General features: G+C 32.4%; 1 protein-coding gene across 1 annotated transcript in view; it reads right to left on the bottom strand.

Moving 5' to 3' along the window:
* LOC113509136 (cholecystokinin receptor-like) overlaps nt 1–25,825 on the bottom strand; it is an 87,367-nt gene that overhangs the window by 40,105 nt on the left and 21,437 nt on the right. The window contains exons 2-4 of the mRNA XM_026892438.3: nt 17,824–18,081; nt 16,153–16,267; nt 5,918–6,118 (exon numbers count right to left, since the gene is read on the bottom strand). Coding sequence (XP_026748239.1) covers nt 5,918–6,118; nt 16,153–16,267; nt 17,824–18,069 — 562 coding nt within the window. The 5' untranslated portion in view covers nt 18,070–18,081. The remainder of the gene's footprint in view (nt 1–5,917; nt 6,119–16,152; nt 16,268–17,823; nt 18,082–25,825) is intronic.

Below are 25,825 nucleotides of genomic sequence, written 5' to 3'. Positions count from 1 at the left end.
AATGAGGTAACTCTACATGCGACTTCATTAGTGTGAATGAGTTAATGTCGATCGACTTGGAACAGTAGCTTATATCATATATGCTAAAAAAACCATTATGATGGCAAGAAGTAATAAACAATAAAAATAAAACAAATTCAGTTTCAAATGTATAATATTAGTGTATATCATATTTTAATGCAAGAACAAGCGGATGAACTTATATGTATTTTAGTCAAGAATTCTCGACTAGTGTCGGAATCATTTTTAGGCATGAGCGGGTGTGACGGTCCCGGATTATCCCGAAACTAGTCGAGTGTTCTCGACTAAAGTACATATAATATTATAATGCAAGTGAACATTATATTAATACTGATTATAAGTAAGAATTAGCCATTTCGGTGACTTATTTCGCGTGACTGTGATATGATTTTTTTATGTTATTAATTATGTAAAAAAAAAATGAAAGCATGTAAGAAACAAATTATAGGAGATTTTATACACGACTTGATTCTAGGTCACGCAGACCTAAATTATGTTGATAGATCGAAATAAAATGTCTTTATTTTCTTTTTAGGCTTAGTTTTACACATAATTTTTCGTACAATTGATTGAGTCGTTACAACACTAAGAGTTAATAAACAAACACTTTCAAAAAAGATACAAAAAGCGTAATATTATCATTTCTTACCCACCAGCTTTAGTAAAGCGAGATACTTCAACCAATAAAGCCACTTGTTTGTTTTGAAATATAATCTTTATTTGTGTATAATATTTTAACTAGATTCATTCACAAAGACTAGGACAATACTTAATTTTTTTCTTTTATTTTTGCATATGTACCTATGTCTGTTATTATCTGTATGCTTGCAATGCAAATAAATTATATATCTATCCATTTATCAATACAGCGAAGCGTGTAGCTTGTAATGAATATCTGGTAATTAGTGTCAGATATTCATCAGCCAAATTAATACTACAAATATTGTAAATAAATCATTGAACAACAATACAGTGAATTTGTCGAGTTTTAGTTCAAAAGCTGGAAATATTATATATACAATAGAATATTATGTAATCATAAAAGATGATGGAAAGAGAATAGTTGACAAGTTTATTCCCTAAACTTTGTCTGTATGTTCATCTTAACAATGTAACAAAATTTTAACTAAACCATGTCTCTATTTAGGAGATATTTAAGAAAAAAATATATGAGTGTTCATAACAAGTACATGCTAAAACAATTTTTAGAAATTGTAACTGCATGTCTGTCTATTTGTCTGTATATTTGTTTCGGAATGCGCAAAAAATACTGCACCTAATAAGATATGGTTTATATAGTTGTTTTTCTAAAGATCTAACTTAAAATTTGGTGCATGTTTAATGTTAATACGCCATCTAGAAGCCACCTGATCTATTTCATTGATTTCCCTTCGTACCACCGACATTATAACCTTCAAGAAAAGAGTGTATTTCTTTTTAAAAAGCCAGCAGCACATCTGCAATGCATTTGGTGTTATGGGTGATCATGGGCGGCGGTAGTCACTTACCATCAGGTGAGCCGTACACTCGTTTGTCCCATGTGTTGTAAAAAAAGCCTATTTTATGAATCTACGCAAACGAATTAGCAGGGAATAAGTTACTTCTGTAATATTCTATGTGTCGGTTCACATCAGAAAATTTGGTTATAAACCAATGCATTATCGATAGGCGTATTTGATTTACATTGATCGAATCAGTTTACCTACCATAAAATATCGAAACTGAACATATTTGTCACATAAATTTAATGTCAAAATATGCGTTACATGAACATTAAATTCGTTTGAAATGCCATCGCAGTGGTATTATAATTTCACTTGTTTAGACAGTTCAATTTCTCTTTGAGCATCTAATATTATAAGTCTTCATCTACGAGCCCAATTTAAATATGACATTAAGGTTTCAGCGAACGATAAAATATGTATCGAAAATTTCGAACCGGATCTTTGAAATTATGCTTCATGGTAGACCTTGGTCGCTTTTGTGAATAATATTAACAATTAAAAACATATTGTAATAAATAAATAGAGTAGTAATAATTAGTAAATAGTAATATGATATTTATTATTAATTAAAAGAACTGACTTTGTATAAAAGTCAATTGCTTGGGTACCTCTGTCCCATTCGTGTTTCAACCGTGAAGCAGCTGTGTTTGCATGGTTGTGTTTCGGTTTGAAGAGTGGGATATGACGTGAATTTACTGGGTATAGAGGAATAACACCTGAATCCTCAGGAATGGCAACGCATGGGGGGTATCATGGGCGAAACAGTATACTCTGTTATGTCCATGTTACCGCTCATGTCTATAGGCGACTGTTACCACTTTCCATTAAGCGGACCGTCAGCTTGTTTGCCATTCTAAGTTGTATAAAAAAATTCAGTCTATATTAATATTATAAAGAGGAATGATTTTTTGATGATTGTTTGTTTTGAATTTAAGCCTTTGACCCGTTGTATGCGTGAGTTATGGCTAATACAGTCAGTCAAGCTTCTCCCAGAAGCACAGAAGCTTCCTGGTATCTACAGAGGCAATACCCCACGGAGCAAACTCACTGTTTTGAGAATTTGTGAACGTTGAGGCACCACAGTTACACATTTCAGGATTACGTGAGCATCCCTTTTTTCAGCGTTAAAACAGTCACGATATAGAGGGCTGTCTGTGACCCCTATTGTGTATAAGTGGCAATTTAAGAAGCAGTCAGCCGTTATTGTCCCTATCATTGTTTTAAGGGTTTTACTATCTACATATAATAATAATAATTTATTTATTTGCTAGAAATGTGGTAATAATAATGGTCTTAAATATAATAGATCTACACATTTCGCCTTATCTAAAGGCATGCAAATTTAGTATTATAATTTAGTGGCTTACATATATTAATAGCCTAGTAGGATCAATCCATAAATATTGGCAGCCGCACACATACTAATGGTAGCATAACTAAACAAATACAAATACAAACTAAACAAAAACAAATACATAACAAGTCAATAATATAACAGATGTCATACAATACAAATTAATTACACATTTACATACATTCATTTAATTTTTTAAAAAGTCATTTATTGAATAAAAATTGCATTCCAGTAACCATTTTTTTAACCGTAATTTAAAGTGACTTACTGGTAGTTCTCTTATTGATTTTGGTATTTTATTATATATTTTAATAGTCATTATATCACAGTTTTGTTGATACAGTGTGGTTCTGCAGATGGGCAGTTTCAACATTGTGGGATCTCTTGATGTGACTTTATTCATATTCGAAAGTTTTGTAAAAAATTGTGGGTTTTGTTTAACAAATATTCCTACTTCATAAATATACATGGATGTAAGTGTTAATATTTTTAATTTTTTAAATAAATGTTTTGACAATCGCTGATTCAACATTGGCACTGCCAATTTTGATTTTATCTGCAATCAGTTGCCTGAGTCTATCTTTAGTTATACTCTTATATATCAGTAGACCTTTGACGAATCCATGTTCGAAACTGTGTGAACTAAAGAGAAAGGAGTAGATACGGGCCTGCTACTTTCGTTCCAGATACTCTTCTAACTAGCTCATCTGCGGCATCGTTACCGTAAAATCCATTATGCTCTCTTAAAGACTAGAAGATAATCTGATTATTGGTAAATGTCTTATCGGTTCGATTTTACTAATTTGTTATTTGTCTTGTTGTTTCCTAGTGCTTTTAGTATCAGATAATCATCGAACTCTAATATCATTGATTCCTAACATATGTATAGCTATTACGTATTGGAATATCGAGCTGTGTTGTATAAAAAGAAGAGGGGCAAACCTAGTTCACGTAGTCCCCGCGTGTAAGTCTTTTGTACGCGTTCTTGTTCTATCTTCAAATTATCCAACACTTGTTGATTCGCTTAAGTAACACTGTATGTTGCGCCGAGATCGTGGCTGATTGAATAATTCGCAACTGGTGGAGATTTATTCGTGATCTTAGCGGAACTTGATCAGCTCGACGCGCAGTTGGATTACAGACTGATTTTGTACATCTACCCCCCAATGTGATCCCAGATTTGATAGGGAATATGGATAGGTAAGGAGGGTAGAAAGATATTGCATTCGGAAATGTCTAATGCATATACAAATGATGAGATTATATTAACTAAGCTGTATTCGTCAAGCGAGATGTCTATGTTTATATATTAAGGTCTGGAGAAGAGTCCGGCTTCTGACCAGTTCTCAGGTAACGGGCTATTTATTATTTTAGAATATTCTATCTGGTCGTAGAAAGCCGGGCTGGATCGTTAGTAATATTATAAATGTCATAATAAGTTTGTTTGTTTGTTTTCTATAAGCGTTCTAATAGCTCAACCAATTTTTATGAAATTTGGTATACCAAGAAGTACTTCTTGGGGTAGAGAAGGCCATGAACTACTATATAATCCCGGCAATCAACATCAAGGTCATGCAGATAATGTCGCGGATCAAAGCTACTTTTAAATAAAGTTTTAGCACTACAGCTGTGAACGAGTTTCCATTCATGAAAACAATAAAAATATTTAGTTTATTACTCTATCTTCATCTTTTGTACAATTCTTTTTTATTTGTCCTTCTCTTGTATTGATGGATTATGCTTTGTTCTCCGTATTGGTTATTCTCATACTCCGATAATAGCATTCTTACCATTATGTGTATTAAAATAGATTTAATCGTGCATATTTTGCGGTATTGCAATTTTATTCAGTATTTACAATTGAAGGCACGTTTTAAGAAGACATAAAATGTGTAAATTACTGCGGCAAGAATAAATTTTCGCTTGTTTCAGCAGGTTCACCAAACAAGCCAGTTCACCAGAGAATGTTTGTATTCAAGAGAGTTCACCAAAGAATGCTTGTTTTCTGGTGATACGTGCTTGATAAATGAATTTTAAAGTAACAATATTATAACGCATTTTCACTAATAGTAGATTTTTAAGTCCAAAATTGTGACTAACAATAACATTTTGGATCTTTGTTATTAGCAAAATAACATATATAATCCATTCTTGTATATTATTGTATATATTCTATTTTTAGATTATATAGATAGAGTGTGTCCATAGAAATACTTCGAGAAAAACGGGTCAACTTTTTCATACAATTTTGCGTGATAAATAGTTACGAGTGATTCCTTTATGACTTTTATATTTATTTTGTCTTATAATTTTTGCATCTTTTTAATGCGTTATTTTTAACACTTAATTTACTTATTAAATAATACGTCAAGATACATTCTATGTGTATGTATACAGCATTTGACAAATAACTGATAAAAAGTTGATCTGTTTTTGAGGTCGATGCTCTGTATATAGTATATAATCTAAGACTATTAATTATATATAATTCAGTTAAATTATCACAATTTACCTAAATGATCGCGTTAATTCTCGTCTCCTATAAAATATGTTTATCGTTATTCTAATTAAATTATTTTTGCTACGAATTCTTCATATAATCTTATTAACTATTAACAGTGCTGTAATTCAATTTAAATTTTCATTATAAGGAATTTTAATTTATATTTAATTTTTATAACTTCTATTCTTATTTTATGTTATAATTTCTGCATCTTTTTAACACGTAAACACTCATTTTATTTATTAAATAATACGTCAAGATACATTTTATGCGTAAGTATTAAGAACACTGATAAAAAACAATTCAATTAATTTGAAAATTAACTGAGAAAAAGCAAGTTTTTGAGGCTCAATGCTCTATCTATATATACTATATATTCTAGTTTATACGTTAGTATCAAATCAGCTCTGCAGTAGAAAAAAGACAGTTTTAAAATATCGTAAAGACTTTCAGGACTGACTACTGCGATTTTTTTTCTCATTTTTGGAAATTCCTATTGCTAGAGCTACTTAAATATATTAAAAAGTTACTTACCATTGCCCCTCATTGGTTGCAGTGTCGAAACTATCAGTATCGGTGAGTTTAGTGTTATTGACAACATCCACACAGTTGTTATCATCTTGTATGCGTGACATTGTGTTTGCCACTTCCTTGACTTGAGCGGACGACAGATTGCGAAGTACCTTTCCAGAGATATCGCCACCAGAGTCCATACATCCACCGACACAGATACGGCTAGAACAAAAAAGATTCCAATTGTTAATTTTAAACTTTCTCGTTGTTTACACATATTTTAACCACTTATTGCGAGGGTTCTTCTGTGAAGTGAGGTCAACTGGCGCACGCACTAAATCCGAACGAGCAGACAATAAGTATACACTAAGCTCTATGAAATACAAACGAGCGAGAATGTATCGCTCGAGATAATAATATAAACATAATATTTATAAGTGGCGAGAGGTACTCGGGATTGCGCAAATCGGAACACATTTGATTCGCGAGAGGGTCTCGTTCGAAATGCTTAAGTGGTTAAATACACAATCAGAGCTTAACGTAACGTAAAAGCCTTTGCAGATATACATCACCTACATACCTGTGGTTACGACGTGGTACAATCCACGTCGAAACGTCGGAAATAAAGAAGTAGCTATGTAGGTCTTATTTATCTGTAAATATCGGTCTAACACGACCCGATTGCGTATATATATATAAAAGAGTGCTTTTAAGTACAGTTTTCTCGCAACTGAACTTATTGAAAATATAAACAAACTATTAATTTGAACGGTGAAATAAAATGTACTTTATTACACTTTAAATAACATTATTACAGGAAGAAGGATACTTGTATTATGAAGTTTCGTTCTTCAAGAACATAATCTGTATGAGAAACTTACTGTTGCAAATAAAAACTTTATAAATAATATGATAGCTATTGTTAATTTAATAAATTTTTAAAAAAATATATATATAATTTATAATTATAGAGGAAATTTTAAGAACAAAAGAAACACTAGGGTATATAGGGCGGTCAAAAATATAGCCTGGAATAAAACTGGCTGGAAGAGAATGCATGAATTAGTTGCATCGATAAGAAGGAACTCTTAAATGAAAAGAAAAAAGGAAATTTTAACAGATTATTGACATAAAATTTTGGAGATGTTTTAAGAGGGACGCTGCTGTCCATCCCTCACCTTCCCTTAGTCGCTTCTTACGACACCCACGGGAAAGGAAGGAGTGGCCTTTTAAAACATCTCCAAAATCTAACTGTGGTTGCCAATCCATCTGCCAAGCGTGGCAACTATTAGCATAACCCGTAAACGAGATGAGGAGGATGAGAGAGGAGCTTTATGTTCAGCAGTGAAAAGTTAAAGGCTGATACGATGATGATGGTTAACAAAAGACAGTCTGCTCATATTTTGTTGTAAAAATACCGGATTACCTTTTGTGTATTTTAGTCGAGAATTCTCGACTAGCTTCGAGAATCTTAGACATTTTTACATTGAAATATTTACTTACGAAATAGTCTACTTATGTTTAATAATACAAATTAAAATTAGATTAATTGATTTAAAAGTTTCCTTTGTTACTAAAAACATTTAGAGCGTATTTCTGTGTTAATGTCAACAAAACTAAATTACTTTTCCATTAAATGGAAATTTATATCACTATTACTATCACTACATAGCATAAAACAAAATCGCAGTCGCTGTCTGTCCGTCCTTATGTATGCTTAAATCTTTAAAACTACGCAACGGTTTTTAAAGCGGTTTTTTTAATAGATAGAGTGATTCAATAGGAAGGTTTATATGTATAATACATGCATAATATAGTAGAGGAATATTGATATTTTAGAGATTTCTAATGTAATGTCGTAATGTCATGTTGGGCCAGCGGCGCTATTTAGTATCAGCATTACACCCGTGCGAAGCCGGAGCGGGTTGCTAGTTACAATATAAAGATATGTTGAAGGCCCACTTAATAGAAAGTCATTGTATAAGTAAAGTGGTAATCATCGCCTATGTTAATAATAACAGCACCATAGAGATCACAGAAACAGAAGCAGCTCTATGGTACTTCTCATACGTTGTGTCTATACTTTGTAAATTCTTTACCACATCACACATTTTAAACTAATACATCGCCATACAAGCACATCTGCCTGAAGGCAGAAACATAAGTAAGACGCAGGTATCTTAGCAGATAACTTTTGTACAGTCTCCCTCTCGGTAACGCACTGTAAAACCACCCGCCACTAGATGGAGCGACGGTCTCGGACGGAATGGTAATGTATGAGAGAACTATATGGTGAGTATATAGTATATATAGTGAGGTACAAAGATAAAAGGTGGACTCTCCAAACAACAAAATGGCGAGGTCTAGCAGGAAAAAGAAATGTTGGAAGGCAAAGAAAGAGATGGGCAGATGACATAATAAAGACAGCAGGAAAAAACTGGACAAGTATTGCTATAGATAAGGAGAAGTGGAAAAAGATGGAGGTGGCTTTTACCCTTGGGGACCACGGAAGTGGATAAAAAGCTATAATAAATAATAATAATAATGGGAGAACAATCTATCTACCAATTAATGATAACAATTCATCACCTAAAAAGTTAACAGACAATCATAATTTGAATTTGAATTCAAAAGTTTAATAATCATATTTAATATCAGATATTTCTCTCAGGTTTCTGAATTTAAGCTAGAAACTGGGGGCCTACCATGAAATATTTTCCGAAATTTCGGGGACGAACGAAACAGAAATTTGATGTTAAAAATACATAATACATGCCGTTTAAAATTATTAAAAATGTTAAAATATCGTTCCTCTGGACTATTAGGACAGGATTTATAATGAACAAAATGTTAAACTCGATTTACTGGGTTGATTTCTCTACAAACAAAAACACGAAATTGAAACCGAAAATTCGAAATTTCATTTCATGGTAGACCACCAGTTTTGATGAAACCTAACAAATGGAATGTAAATAACTATGTAATACAGGAAAATACAATATAAATTCCGCAAACTTTACGAGTATATGGAGAAAGTTTGGAAATGTGGTTCTAGGTGAGTACCTAGAGTAATATTAATTTTAGATAATTTACGAGTGTACATTATCTAAAATTGAGTTTAAAACATTTATACATTTTTGTATAAATGTTTTAAAATGACTAGTAAATAAAAATAAAATTATATTTCGCAAAAAAAAAAAAATCAATTACTTTTAAACTATAAAATTAATATGACTAAGTATTATCTAGACATCATCATCGTCATCATATCAGCCCTTAACTGTCCACTGCTGAACATAAACCTCCCCGTGGGGGGTTTTGCCAGTAGTTGCCACGCTTGGCAGGCGGATTAGCAACTGCAGTTAGATTTTAGAGATGTTTTAAGAGAGACGCTGCTGCCCATCCCTCGTCCTCCCTTAGTCGGCTCTTACGACACCCACGGGAAAGGAAGGGGTAGCCTATTCTATGCCAGGACCACAGAGATATCTGGCCATGTTAGTTTTAAAATAAACTACAATTAATTAATTTAATATTAAATAACTTCATCCAAGACGTGGTATTAACAAATAACTATTGCTTCGCAACTAATATGAATATATTTCATTAGTAAATTTAATTAGAAACATTTTTGAATAGTCATTTTTTTCTAGCGCCTATTCGAAATGTAATTACAGCTGAGAACGAATGCTTTAAGAAAGAAGTACAATGCTACACTAAGAAAAACGCCAACTTCAATTAACACAAAATTATTTTAAACGACAAATAAAATCGAATGCCACCAAGCATTGGATAAGACGTCTTCCAATAATCAGGTTATCCTCCAATGGACAGTGGATCTTATGGTAATGATGCCGCAGATGAGCTAGCTAGAAGACGGACTTTTTTCATTGTATTGCATCAAAGTTGCGCAGGGCGGTAACAAATTATGCAGAATTTAAACATGCAATTCTGTGTAAAAATTATTTTTTTTACTTTTCCATGAATGTATTATTATAGTCTTCTATTTTTGGTTATTTGGTGAGTACATTGGTATCTGTAAAGTAATAAATTATTTTTTTCAATTTTACTACTTTTTAACTAGTTAAAATGGTAGGCAATTATTGTAAATAAATGACGTCCGCGTTGGTTCTGCTTTGTTCTCGAATAGTTAGCAAATTTAAATTTCAAACAACCATTTCGCTGAGTATTGATGATGTGTGTAGCACAATTAACATAACGATGTACTGTTCGCTTGTGTAATTCCAAACATGAGCTTAATACGTGCCTACTTAGGTAAGCAATACAGTACAGACCGAGTTCGAAGTCATTAGTGTACATTACAGGGAGAGCTCTGAATATTTTTAAAGAAATATAAGTTGAAAAAGATTCATATTTCTCAGCGGGCTATGGAGAGGGCTATGCTTGAAGTCTCTTTGCGTGATAGAATCCGAAACGAGGATATCCACAAAAGAACCAAAGTAACCGACATAGTCCGAAGGATAAGCAAGCTGAAGTGGCAATGGGCTGGTCACATAGCTCGAAGAACCGACAACCGATGGGGTTTTTTCCCTATCGATCGGCTCTTAAGTGTTGACACTGTACTGGTAAACGCAGTGTAGGATACCCACTAGATAGAGTGATAACTTCAAATGCATTTCAGGGAGTCGGTAGATGCAGGTAGCTCATGGCCGTCCTTTATGGTAGTCTATGGGGGAGGTCTATGTCCAGCAGTAGACGGATAATGGCTGAAATAATGATGATGATGATATTCGATCCTCGTATTACTAACATGTCGCGTCCAGTACTAATATTTTCCGACATACCTATAAATAAATATAATTTTTTCTCCGAAAAAAAGTTTTTTTTATACAACTTAGAATGGCAAACAAGCTGACGGCCCATCTGATGGAAAGTGGTAACCGTCGCCTATAGACATGAGCAGTACCATGGACATAACAGAGTATACTGTTTCGCCCATGATACCCCCCATGCGTTGCCATTCCTGAGAACTCAGGTGTTATTCCTCTGTACCCTGTAAATTCAGGCCATATCCCACCCTTCAAACTGAAATACAGCCATGCAAACACAACTGCTTCACGGTAGAAACACGAATGGGACAGAGGTGGCCAAGCAAACAACTTTTGTACAGTCTCCCTCAAAGTGAAAACCAATGTTGCGTACATGGTTAATGGTTGACTTGTATGGTCGACAAGTGGATTGTCGACAAGTTATATATATATATATATATATATATATATATATATATATATATATATATATATATATATATATATATATATATCTTTGTGTATATATTTATTATTTAAATGTATTTATTATTTTATAAATGGTATAATAAAGTGTAAATAAATAAATAACTGTCCACTATCGAACATAGGCCTCCCTCATAAAGGTGGTTATACTAGTTGCCACGCTTGGCAGGCGAATTGATTTTAGTGATGTTTTAAAAAGAACTCTACTGTCCATCCGTCGACCAAGTTCCTTTAATCGCCACTTACGATGCCAATGAGAAAGAAAGGGTTAGCCCATTCTATGCTGGCACCATGAGGCAAGCAAAATAAGTTTATTCATTTATTTGAACTTTCATGACCAGTAAGTTTGGCTCAGAAGGCGGACTTAATACAATACACTCTCAAGCTGTGCATTCTCAACTTTGAAATTGTGCAGAGACACTCGATGGTAGTTTGGGCCATGATAAAGTAAATTATATATATGTATATATATATATATATAGTGTGTGTATTTATATCAATATATGTGTAGTGAAAATAAAGTAGGTTTATATAATCTTGTTTATGTAATCTTGAGAAAATTGATATTTCAAACCACAAAGACGGCGGGGAAGTATGAAATCCATCTGATTTTAAATGGTCACTGTAGCATATGGACGCCCGCAACACTAGAGGTGTACGTGACATCTCTAGTGTTGATGATCCTGAAAAAACTTTAATACAGCCTTTTTGAAAAACTCCATACTGCAGTCTCTAGAGAAAATGTCAGTAGGGAGTTTATTCCACAGTAAATATACTATACGTTCGCAGAAGGAATCTCCTTTGAAAACACCCATAGAGTCAATACGAGAATAAATCATATAAATTTGGCATAAAAAATAAACAAAGTAAGTTCAAGGTAATAAATTGTGACCAATACGCAAACATTTAAGCCATATCTAATAAGCTTTATTTTTTTTTTTTTAATCTACGTTAATATCATTATATAAAGATATATCATATAAGCTTTTATTCATGAATTCGTCCGAATATGTTTTTTGACCAGGATAAAAGTAGAAGAATACATACGAAGAAAGAAGAAGAAGATATACGTCTCCACCCCATATGTAGTATACCATAAGCCATTAAGGCGCTATAAGGTAACAAACACACTTTCATATTTATATTAATAATAAGGAATATAATGAACTTTTCTGCATTACCTGTATCCTATATATTTGAGGTCATTGCTCCATTTAGTAGGGGATCGTCCTATATTGCACTTGTCTATACGGAATCGCCAGTCAACGACCTTTCTTGCCCTTTGTTTTTACTTTCTATTATATCAATGAAAATGTATTGTTCTAACATCTTGTGTAGAGAGAAATAGTAATATGGACTGGTAGAGCCTTTGCTAGTGAAATATCGGGTCGATTTCCATGCAGTTACTTCTGGAAACCATCCTTGTGAATTCGTTACGATGGATCAGTAATTATTATTATTTCAGCCGTTAACTGCTCACTGCTGGACATAAGCTTTCTTCATAAGAGGAGTTTTGCCAGTAACTGCCATGTTTGGCAGGCGAGTTGGTAACCGCAGTTAGGCTTTTAGAGGGGGACGCTGCTGTCCATCCCTCGCCTTCCCTTAATTGCCTTTTTCGACAACCATAGAAAGGAAGGGATGGTCTATATCGGAGCACACACGGTGAAATATAGTACAGTAAAAGCTCTTTATTCGCTATTCTTTATTACATTCCGTAAATATGCCGCGAATATGGCGTTAGCATTTGTCAACGTACTTTAGGCGTAGTTGTGATATGGTTTGTTTTACTATTTTATTAGTCCATTTGCCGACGCGTTTAAGAAAGATACATAATCCTTTTTAATGACATGTACCGATTAGAGCTGTGAATATAGGAATTGGGTCGTAATCTTTTAATCCACGAATAGTGAAAACGCTAATATAGAAAGCGTGAATAAGGAGCTTTTACTGTATATGATATTATTATTATTAAGTTAAATAGAATTAATTTAAATTGTAATCATTTCACAGTGACGTTAGTAACCATTGTTTTCGATCTTCTAGAAATATCTTGCTTCGTGCTTCTGTCCACTGCACTGGCTTTTTATCTAATTTTCTCTTCATTCAGGCTATCAAGCACTAGAATGCTTGAATAAAAAAATAAATGAATCCTTTGATAAAATATGTACCGATTAGAGCCGCGAATATAGAAATCTTTAGCCGCGAATATAGGAATTGGGTCGCAATTTTTTAAACCGCGAATAATGAAAACGCGAATAAAGGAAGCGTGTATAAGGAGCTTTTACTGTATATGACATTATTATTATTAAGTTAAATATAATTAATTTAGATTGTAATCTATAATATACTAATATAATAATGTAGTAAGCACTTGAATATATATAAAATAACCCCTAATATATACCATAATCCCCTGAAAATAAATAATTTCTTTTATAAAAACCGCTCAGTGTATTACAATAGGATGCATCCAGGCTTATGCATCACAAAAGTGGTCATCAACGTGATCAGCAGAGCTTGAAGTTCGTTCGTTCGAAGTTATTAATCGTGTCAATAAAAAGATTTCCCCATCAGTAATCATTCGCGTTTTAAAACGCAGTATTCTATTTTTATTACCGAGAAAGGGATAAATGTTATGTATACAAACGTACATTTATCGTTATTTATCGTTTATCCTCTTGCAATTTATTTCCATTAAAATATATGAAAGTATAAATATACATATATGAAGATTAACGATCTAATGTGACTTTACTGATATTTGTACAAATTTATATCAAACTAATTATTATTATCATCATCATCATCATTTTAGCTGTTAATTGTCCACTGCTAAATATAAGCCTTCCCCTATTAGAGGAGTTTTGCCAGTAGTTGCCACGCTTGGCAAGCGTATTGACAATCACAGTTAGGCTTTTACACATGTTTTAAGAGGGATATTGCTGCTTATCCTTCTACCATTAAGTTCCCTTAGTCGCCTCTTGCTACGTCCACGGAAAAAGGAAGGAGTGGTCTATTCTATGCCGGGATTACAAAAATGGAAAACTAGTAATATCACGTGGTTTTGTTATTAATATATATTTAATTAGAGTAAAAGTTTATTTTAATACTGCCTGATCATGCCTAGTTTAGAACTGATGAGTAATAATGTACTAACCATTACGTTCTGTTTATTGTTCTTTCAAATATATTTGTAAGAATTTTGTGTAATTTTTATTTGTCAACTTAATATTATAATATAATTTCTCCCATATACTGAAAAGTAAATGTACGTTATGGTAACCCTATTCACGCACACATAGATGAAAAAGTTAACCTGTTTCTTGTGAAGCATTTTTATAAAGCTACTTTATCTATATATTCTAAGGTACATATATCTATGGCAAAAGGTTTTTTGTTTTATTGTACACTACATTTGCTATGAAAATTCTTTTGGGAAACGAAGATAAGGGTCACGCCGGCGATGATACGGCAATCAGCAAGAGAAAGATAAAATGTTTTCCCTATTCCAATTTATTTCAGGCCTGACAAAGGTTTATTTTTTTTTTCTTACGAGTATATCGTCAGTCATCTTCTAAAAGTACGCATGTCAGTTTTTTTAAGTATTCATATTTTAATTTAATTGTTAAGAGTAGAGCGAATAAAATAAACCAATTAGAAATTTCAATTTTAAACAATTGTCCTATTATTATATTACTATACGAGTGATCAAAAATAATAATTAGGCGGTAGAAAAATAAACAAAAACTGTTTTTAAATGTACAAATGAAGCCTTTTTATTTGATCTTATATTAATTTTTTATCACTTAAATACTGATTTAAGTGATAAATAATTAGATACTGCTCTAATATATATATGTTCTTTTGGATATTGATGGCGGGAAAAAAGTACATCACCCATTAATTTCAATTGGATTCTTCATTTTGACATTAAATATTGAATGACAGATATTTAATATATTTATTATTAGACCAATATATAAATATTATAATTAAAATATATAGATATTACTATATATTACCTAATATGTATACGATGGCAATAATTGGTAGGTGTGAAAATTTGAATAAATTTATGTAACCGATCTTCCTGCCTTCGTGTGCCTGCATGCATTATATTTTTACCGTCTAGTGAAGGTGCAAACAGATAAGATAAATTGGATACGAAAAATAATCTAAAACAGACATTTTGTTTTACATTTTACATATTATCTAGATTATAATGTACGTATTCCATTTAGGGATAAAAGAAAAACGTTTTTTATAATGTTTGTTTTATTTTCTCTCTTGCCTCGTTCAAGAGCCATGCGAAATCTTATTACCTATTTCTCTAATTTGCCTTGATTTTTTCCACGTGTTACGAGTTTTTACTTCGTATATTTATATTATTTAGTTATATATAATTCAGTTAGTACATTCATATTCATATATTTATGTATTTTTAGTTATATATACATGTGTATTTATGTAATTTAATCATATTTGGGTTTCTGTGACACACATTGCGAAAACATTTTTTTATATTTTATCTTCTTTTATTTTATATTTTTACCAGAGAGAGAGTTTGTACAAAATTCTTTTGCTTGGGTACAGAGATACCACAAATGGGACAGAGGTCTCATTCGTGGGTCAGCCGTAAAGTAGTTGTATTTGCATGACTGTGTTTCGGTTTGAAGGGTGGGATATGGCGTGAATTTACAGGGTACAGAGGAATAACACCTGAGTCCTCAGAAATGGCAACGTATGGGGGGTATCATGGGCGAAACAGTATGTGTGTGTACTATTATGTTATGTCCATGGTACTGCTCATGTCTATAGACGACGGTTATCACTTTCCATCAGGTGAGCCGCCAGCTTGTTTGCTAAGTCGTATAAAAAAAAACTTACATTTTCCCATCAAAAAACATTAACTTGTTCTTCCATTAAAATAATAAAAATAATTCTTAAATAATTTAATGTCTTTACATTTAGTTTTATTAGAATTCAATAAAGAATAATATTTACCTTGTAAAAATGGTATTAACTTGCACATCAAAGCACCAAACAGGAATCTTCTGTATATTTGTCCGACCAATGTGAATGGAAGGCAGAAAACTCCGAGAAGAAAATCTGATATTGCCTGAAAGGAAATATGAAATGATAATAATCCTTGGTAATAAGATCTTTTCCTGTAATACTCTTACATATTTTCTTATAATAATTTTACGATAAGGAATGTTATATAAATATAAATCATAAAACAACCTGTATCTGTGTCAACAGTAGGCGTGGCTAATATGGATACCGATCTGATATTTATATATTGGGTTCCTCTCCGATACCTACGAGTATATATGGCAGAAAAAAGGTTATCACCCATTTCGATATCGTCCATATTTGTCGGAGATTTATTTTCTAATATGTTAACTCTGTTATTTAATATTATTTTTTTGACACCAGATTTTTAACATATTCGTTATTGGACCAGATTATAGATATTGTAACTAAAATATATAGATATTTCTACATATTACTCATCCCTAGTCAACAGCACTACATAATAATGGGTATGTATATACTTTATACTATATACGAGTACAGGAGTTGTAATTTTTTTAGAAAATTTGATTTTATTTATTGTTTAGTTTTTGTTAAAATAAAATTTTTTTCAAGAAAAAACAAATAGTTTTAATGAACACTTATACCAGTTTTAATAAATATACTTTGTCAACTTACTGATATATATAATAAATAAATAAAAAAAATAAAAAAATAAAAGAAAGGAAGAAACTTTATTTATGGCATAAAAAATATTAATATTAATTATTATATAATAACGAAACTACACACAAAATATTTATATATAAATAAAGAATATAAAACAAAAAAGAAAAAAAGTGCGTGCGTCGCAATACCTGAGGTCGAATATGGTCCGTATTCAGTATTATGCTGTAGTGTCAGGGACACTATATATATATATTTATATATATACGATACTATATATATATATATAAAATAAACAGCAGGTGTACTCTTGAATTTATTATCGATATCAATGCAATCTATTGCTAATGACAAGAGATTAGGTTAGAATTAGGATCAATTACCAATAGTTTGTATTAGCAAATTACACTAATATGTATCTATTAGAACAATATGAAACTATTTAGTTGCTAGTGTCGCAATTCAAGGGTGCGTCAACATCACAATTCCAATATTGATCTATTGGAATTTATTTTAAGTGTAAATCCACAGTTATATACAAATGCGTACATGACTGCTCAGCATATTGCTGCAGCTGCTTGAGACGACACAGCGTTGTTTTACAACACGAACCGTGGACATTGCTATACAGTAAAAGTTCTTTATTCGCGAGGTGTACGTTCCGTAAATATATTTCTATATTCGCGAAATACAGAAACCGTGAATATGTAAAACCGAACCGCTTATACAGCGGTAATAACATTTGACAACATACTTTAGGCGTGGTTGTAATAAAGCCTGTTTTACATTTTTATTACTCGTTTACAAAGGACATCAAATCCTTTTTATTAATATGCACCGATTAGTTCCGTGAATAAAGAAATCTCTAGACGCGAATATAGGAATTGGGTCGCAATTTTTTAAACCGCGAATAAAGGAAGCGTGAATAAGGAGCTTTTACTGTATTCCCGAACCCTAATTGTAAGCACTTACTAAATTAAGTAAATACACATTGGTGACGGTCCTCATTCGTCTGTTACTTGTCAGTGTGGCGATCACCATGCAATTTCCCGATATGGACAGCATGAATATCAGGAAGTATGGTGGCAGAATGAACCGCCACTCGTACGCATTGTTCGCTGTTGCGTTGCGGACGATCACCGCCGCCGTAGTCGTGCTCACTTCGCGGATACGCAGCGATGATATGTTGAATATGTTTGTCAGGTTTGAGTCCTCCATAGTTATGGTGATCTGTAACAAAGACAACTATAGTTACAATAATAGTTGGAACATTCATTTAATAATTCTAATTCTAATTATTATTATTATTAGCCCTTAACTGTCCACTGCTAAACATAAGCCTCCCCCTTGGGGGGTTTTGCCAGTAGTTGCTACATTTAGCAGGTGGATTGGAAACCGCAGTTAGGCTTTATAGATGTTTTAAGACGGACGCTGCTGTACGTCCTTCGTCCTCGATTAGTTACCTCTTACGACACCCACGGGAAAGGAAGTGGTAACCATAAAGTTATAATAATGTGGTAATGTGATGACCAAAAAGTGGTGACAATAAAGTTATATAATAAAATTTCAAAATATATACGGGAACTACCACTAAATCATTTTAACCGTTTGAGCGCTGATGAGCGCCATTGCGCTCGTTCACATTGTAACTAAAAGTACCACGTGAAATCAGTAGCTGTTTAGCTCGCTGTAGAAAAATTATTAAAATTGGATAATTTTTGGAGGAGATACAGTTTTTTAAGAGACAAGGGTGAATGACATCAACACGACAAAGATTTCTTTGGCATTTTTAAGTAGATATAAGTAAAAATCAATGACACTAAAACGATAGTCAATTAAAAACGTTGGCTTCAGGAGAAATGTTTTTATTCCATAAAAGAACTTGTATCAAAATGATTTTGATTTTTGATTATTTTATTGGCATTACAATAAATATTGTTAGTATAAGGTCTGAAAATATCTGAAATGTACACAAGTAAATAAGACTTTTCCATTTTGCATGCCATTAAAACAATGTGGCTAAATATGTGATTCTATCTTATATATAAAATTCTCGTGTCACGGTGTTTGTTACCAGACTCCTCAGAAACGGCTTTACCGATTTTTATGAAATTTTGTGTGCATATAGGGTATGTCTGAGAATCAGCCAACATCTATTTTTCATACCCCTCAATGATAAGAGTGACCCACCCCTAAATGTTTTATTTTTTCGAGATTTTTTTTTTATTTTTACTTTACTATGATTTAGCATTGAAAAATATACACCACTTCAAATTTTCACGCTTTTACAATCAACTCCTGTTTTTTAATCGCAATTTTTATAATCCGCAATATGTTTGCAAGATGGCGATCGAATATAATAATTGTAGTACGATAAATTTTCATGTATAGTTCTCCAAATAATGTATATGGTAAAACAACGTTTGCCGAGTCAGCTAGTAACACTATATTAGTTACTTAAATGTCAGTAACGAATCACCAATCGCAATTTCAGTGTACGTGTGTGTGTTTGTACACCATTTAGTTGTGTGTAGCGTCAAATAAAGTTCTTTAATTGTTGAACAAATTAAATACTTCTAATGAATTATGGTAATAAATGTTAATAGCTTTAATTGAAGAATAAATTACAAACTTAGCAGAGGGATAGATAATTGCACAAGTTTAGAACTAATTATTAAGAAAATAGACAGAAAACTGAGGAGACTCTGCATGCAAATTTCACAGTTAATACATAACTATTTATCAGAGGGAGACTTTGTACAAAAGTTATTTGTTTGGGCACCTCTGTCCCACTCGTGTTTTAACCGTGAAGCAGCTGTGTTTGCATGGCTGTGTTTCGGTTTGAAAGGTGAAATATGGCGTGAATTTACTGGGTACGGAGGAATAGCACCTGAGTCCTTAGGAATGGCAACGCATGGGGGATATTATGGGCGAAGTGGTACTCTGTTATGTCCATGGTGCTGCTCATGTCTATGGGCGACGGTTGCCACTTTCCATCAGGTGGGCCGTCAGCTTGTTTGCCATTCTAAGTTGTATAAAAAAACTAAAAATATATATGGTATGTATAAGTAATGAAAATATGCTATGCACTTTGATTTCTTATAGACTCGATAGAAAGATATCAATAAAAGAGGTGTTAGTAAAAAAATATTTATTCTTAGTTGCAGTTAAACTTATTCGGGTAAATTCTTTACGTACTAGCTTTAATGATATATATAAATATGTACAGGTGAGGATCAAGGTAGGTGAGTTGGCCCATAGTGACCAATTGATTTCCACTGCGTGCGTTTCCACGCAGTTTCCACCATAGTGGTATCCAGGGGGAACCACGTGCAGGTCGACCTAATAGGTTAGGTTGTATTGCTAGTAATAGAGAGCTATTGACCTCATTACTAACAATCTTTCTTCCATACCAAAGGCATTGCAGGTGCGCTGCCGGCCTTTTAAAAAGGAATATGCTCTTTTTTTGAAGGTTATAGCAAATATTACAGTGAATGATTAAGATGTTTAACGCCATAAGGTAACAGACCTTCCTTCCTTAGAAAAACAAATGGACGAGTTTAAATCTGTTTAGGTATCTCGTATGTTTAAAAGTATACTTATCGAAGTAATTGTTTAGAAGTAGCTGATTTGCTCATTGGAATTAGTATAAATTATGTTGTAGTAGAAATTCTTTTTTACAACACAGGGCATGCGGCTCACTTGATGGTAAGTGACTACCGCCGCCCATGGTCACCCACAACACCAATGGCATTGCAGGTGTGCTGCCGGCCTTTTAAAAAGGAATATGCTCTTTTCTTGAAGGTTATGTTGTTGTATCGGTTCGGAAATACTGCTGCTGGAATTTGATTCCAAAGAGTGGTTGTGCGTGGAAGAAAGTGCCTTGAAAAACGCATGGTGGAGGACCGCCACTCGTCCAGATGGTTGGGATGAAATTTTAGTTTATGGCGGGTTGTACGATGATGAAAATCAGCAGCAGGTATCAATCCGAACAATTCTTCAGAGCACTCCCCATGATTAATTCGGTAGAAGATGTACAGAGATGCAACATCTCTACGCAGTTTCAGTATGCAAATTAGATGTTATGTATTTCAATCCAGTTTATGGTTTGTTTGTATATTAAATGTATGCAAACATTATTATAAACTTTCATGTTTTCTATATTAATAGAAAGAAATACTTGACCTTAGAAAATGTGTTTAGGAAAATCCGACACACTCCTAAAATAATATTTTCCAGAAATATTTCTATTTATAAACAAATTCAAATTATTATTTTATAAATTTAATTTAAATAGAACTGTTTACAAGCATTTTAATTCGTATTTTTTTTTTTAATCTAGTTCAGGGTTCAAAAAGTTATTATCTTTTGAGAAAAGTTCGCAAGAAACTCGGTTAATAAGTATTTTATAGGAATAGGCCTTAAATCTTATAATAAGATTCCGAAGAATATTTTGGAAAAACCTTTTAATAAATTTAAAACTGTTATGAAAGAAACATTTATTGGATAAATCCTAATACACATTAAACGATTACTTGAATGACAAACGTGATTGTTAGTCGATCATGCACGGGCTTTCCAATGACCATTTAATTTCAGATATAATACATTTTAATTAATATATATATATATATATATATATATATATATATATATATATATATATATATATACTATATGTATATGTAAACAGAGATTTAAAAGAGTAACTGTTGATTTTTTTGTAGGTTCGTCTCAACATGTAACAACTGTCCGAACCCTGCATACATAAAAAAAATTACGATTTAAAAATGCTTGTCTATTTTAAAAAAGGTGATTTGAATATATTAGAAACATTTTAAACATATCTGGTTTATCCTACTTCAGACACCAGTTCATCACAATATATATATATTGTGATGAACTGGTGTCTGAATTATAATATGTCATTAAAAAATAAATATATTAGAATATAATGGATGCAATACTGGTATTGTGAAGAAAATAAACTTTATTATTATTATTTTTTAAATTCTTATAAAAATCACATCTCCCCTATTAAGGAGAGGAGATGGAAAACTAACCCCCGGCAGAAGCACAGTCGGCCTGGATTCAGGGCCCCAGGGAGAGAAGCCGGCGTACAATGCGGACAGAATCTAAGAGCACCGCTTTCTGCAACTTTCCCGGGAGTGAGCCGCCTATCTCTTTCCATCCCGTATAATGCGTGTATACCAAATTTCATAGTGATAGTCATTAAGGTTTTATAAAGTAACAAACAAACTCACTTTTACACTTATAATTAATATTAAATATTAATTAATTATATTAATTAATATACTTATAATTAATATTAATTTTTAAACATACTAATGTAAGTATATTTAAAATTTAAACAAACGAATAATTGACACGACTCTAAAACAATCCGCAGATGTCCAATAACAGTACAAATTATAAACAGACAAATTGATTGAATGTTCGGATTTGTCACGAAATTCAATTGGAGAGAGTTTCTGTGATAATTTCATCAAAGCTTAATTACTTTTTTGTTGAGTTCTATTTTAAATAATCTATAATAATGTTACTGTATTGATTGTAAAACGTATAAAACGCATTGATGAGCGATTACATTCTTTCTTTTTCTTCTTACATTTATCTCCATTAATATATGGGGTCGGTGTAATATATTTTTTATCAATATTACAAAAAGATTTAGCTTAGTTTTACGACCGGCCGCCTGCCTGACGTCAACCCTCTTTGGGAATGCATTTGGTAGTGGTTTTCGCCACCTACGGTATCGGGGAAAAGATTGAGGGATAAAGGAAGGGAACGTTTGAAATGCGAAAAGGAAATTAATAAATAAGTGGAATAAGAGACTTATATGGAAAAGGAGGGGGGGACACTGCAGTTGCCAAAAAGACTGGGACACTGCAGCAGCTCGGGAGGCCGGGGTCTTATACCCGTATGCCCTTATTCTAGAATCAGACAGATTTCTAGAGAAGAAATCTGTCTAAAATAACTGAATTAAATTAGGGCTGTAATCTGTAATCTGTATGGCTGAAATTGTGAACAGGTGCTGCTTTTGAAGACTGGTCTGCTCATATTTGTTTATTTCACAATGAATAATATATATAAATAGAAGTCAAAACTAATTACAGACACAGTACCCATACAAATATAAAATTATTTTGTACATAAACGTACAAGTATTAAAAAGTTAAACTTTTGAGTTTCTTGCGAGTTCTTTTTAATAGATAAAAACATCTCCAACCTAGCAGTTGATTCTTAAAAAAAAATTTAAACAAGTGTATTTGATATAAACAGCAGAATTCAGTAGTAAAACATATATGTATTTTAGGCATGGATAATAAAAAGATATTGATCAGATATTTATTCATTGGTCATAAGAATATTGATAGCCAAAAAAGGTCATTAGCCATTTGAACGTTGCCCATATTGATCAGATATCTATTTTTCAATATACATTAAAAGTCTGTTAGCAAAAAAACTAATATTGGATAACAGATTTTTGACATATTCGTTATTAAACCAAAATATAGATATTGTTACTTAAATAAAGATATTTCCATATATTAACTATTCAATGTATTTATTTATTTACTTAAATAACTTTATTGACCAAAATAAAATAAGGTTCAAAAGGCGGACTTAATGTTAGTAGCATTCCCTACCAGTCAATCTTTGAGATGTTTTATTTTTATACAACTTAGAATGGCAAACAAGCTGACGGCCCACCTGGTGGAAAGTGGTAGCCGTCGCCTATAGACATGATCAGTAACATGGACATAACAGAGTATACTGTTTCGCCCATGATACCCCCCATGCGTTACCATTCCTGAAGACTCAGGTGTTATTCCTCCGTACCCAGTAAATTCACGCTATATCCCATCCTTCAAACCGAAACACAACCATGCAAACACTACTGTTTTACGGTTGAAACACGAATGGGACAGAGGTACCCAAGCAATCGACCTTTGTACAAAGTCTCCCTCTGGTAAAATGTACAAGAAATCACGAACGCGGTACTTCGTTATTGGCACGGGAACAGATAAAACAACTAATAATGTATACCTATACAAAATAAATAATACATACATAAATATGAAGAAATATGCATATATATATATATATATATATATATATATATATATATATATATATATATATATATATATATATATATATATATATATATATATATATGTATAATATATATGTATAAATAAATAAAATATAAAAGATGATTATTAACTACTATTGTTGTATTGAGTTCACAAGGTGAGCATGAAGTTTTCTTTTGAACATGAATTTATTTGGAAATTCTCAGATGACTTCATTATTTTTATAATTTTAGTTAAAAAAAAAACACAAGACACTTTTTATAAAATACTAACAAAACAAATTTAAATACAATACAAGTACATATTCCTAAAAAAAAAAATACTTTAGTATTTAACAGCCAGTATTAAAACTCCCAAGACAATTTGAAAAGAGATTATTTCTATTCTATTCTCTTTTGTTCTATAATATAGTAGTAAGGATTAGAGATTTTCGTGTTAGATGCACCATATTAATCCTAGATTTAATTTAATTCTTAACTTGCTATTTACAAATGTTATATTTAAATTCTATTTAAAATACGCGAGGCTTTATCTACTCGTATTGGCTATTGTTAATAGATTAAAGTAATTTTACAATTTATAATTTATTACAATTTATAATTTTTATTTTCATTCTTTTATCTCTTTTACTGTGTATTATGTGTATGTTTTTATTGTAATTTGTGTGCTGTAAGTAATGTAAATAAATTATCTATCTATCTACAGAGTGAATTATCTCTGTGTCTGTAAAACTAGTAACTGAGAAACGTAAAAAAGTCGTCTGCTTGGGTACCTCTGTCCCATTTGTGTTTCAGCCGTAAAGTATCACATACAAGCCCAAGAGGTTTAAGTGGTACTAAAAATCCAGTTTTTTGTTTAATGTATTTATGGATGCTAATTAAATAAAAAAAAAAGCATTTGTGGATTATGGTAATGAAGTTACAGGATACATAATCGTAATACCTTAGTTCTCACGAATGGCAATGCATGAAAAGTATCAAGTATACTCTGTTATATTCATGTCTCTAAGCGACGGTTATTGGGGGGAAACGGATTGTTAGTAATGGAGACTGAGAATCCCATTGCTAGCAATATACCCAACCAGGTCGACCTCCTCGCGGTTGTCCCTGGAAACTATCACGGTTAATTTCTGATGAATTCATCATGATGGGCTAACTGGCCTGTTTTCATTCTCATCTATCACCCTTCACTGGTGCTCCGCCAGCCTATCCCGTTAGCGCAGGCGGGGTGACCATACCATTTTCACCCATCAAAAAAAAAGCGACGGTTATTGCTTTCCACCAGGTGGGCCGTCAGCTTGTTTGCCATTCTCAGTTGCATACAAAAGTAGCCACATCCGGCGAGCATACATGAATGGTTTGATGAATGTGGGGGAAGCGATAGATCTCTGTATGAATCGAAACTATAAGCGTTCCATTGTTTCCGCCCACACGAACAGAAGACAAGCGTGACGGATATATAGGAATTATCATTAAAAGAAATACATTTTGCTCCGAAAAATAAAAAACACGATAAAAGTGAACTATACTCGTATAATTACTAACAGAATTTTTCATCGTGCCTCCGATCAAACTGTTTATAATTACTCCTCTCCATCCAAAGGTTGCCTGGAAGAGATCGCTTTTAGCGATAAGGTCACCTATTGTTTTCTCATTGTGATTATTTTTTGTAATTGTATATATTTATAATAAGTTTACTATTGTCATATAATAAAATCAGTATTACTGGGAACGATGTATAATTCTAACAATACTTAATATATTTAGATATATCTGTTCAGCTATTTAGAAGTTATGATGGAATAAAGAATCTTACATATATAAATCCCAAAAATGTAACACTCTTTTTTGTAC

The sequence above is a fragment of the Galleria mellonella genome, unplaced genomic scaffold (genome assembly GCF_026898425.1).
Source record: "Galleria mellonella isolate WM207_F2 unplaced genomic scaffold, CSIRO_AGI_GalMel_v1 utg270, whole genome shotgun sequence".
NCBI lineage: Eukaryota > Metazoa > Arthropoda > Insecta > Lepidoptera > Pyralidae > Galleria > Galleria mellonella.
The sequence above is the reverse complement of the archived record's forward strand: the minus strand, read 5'-3'. Positions and strand labels throughout refer to the sequence as shown.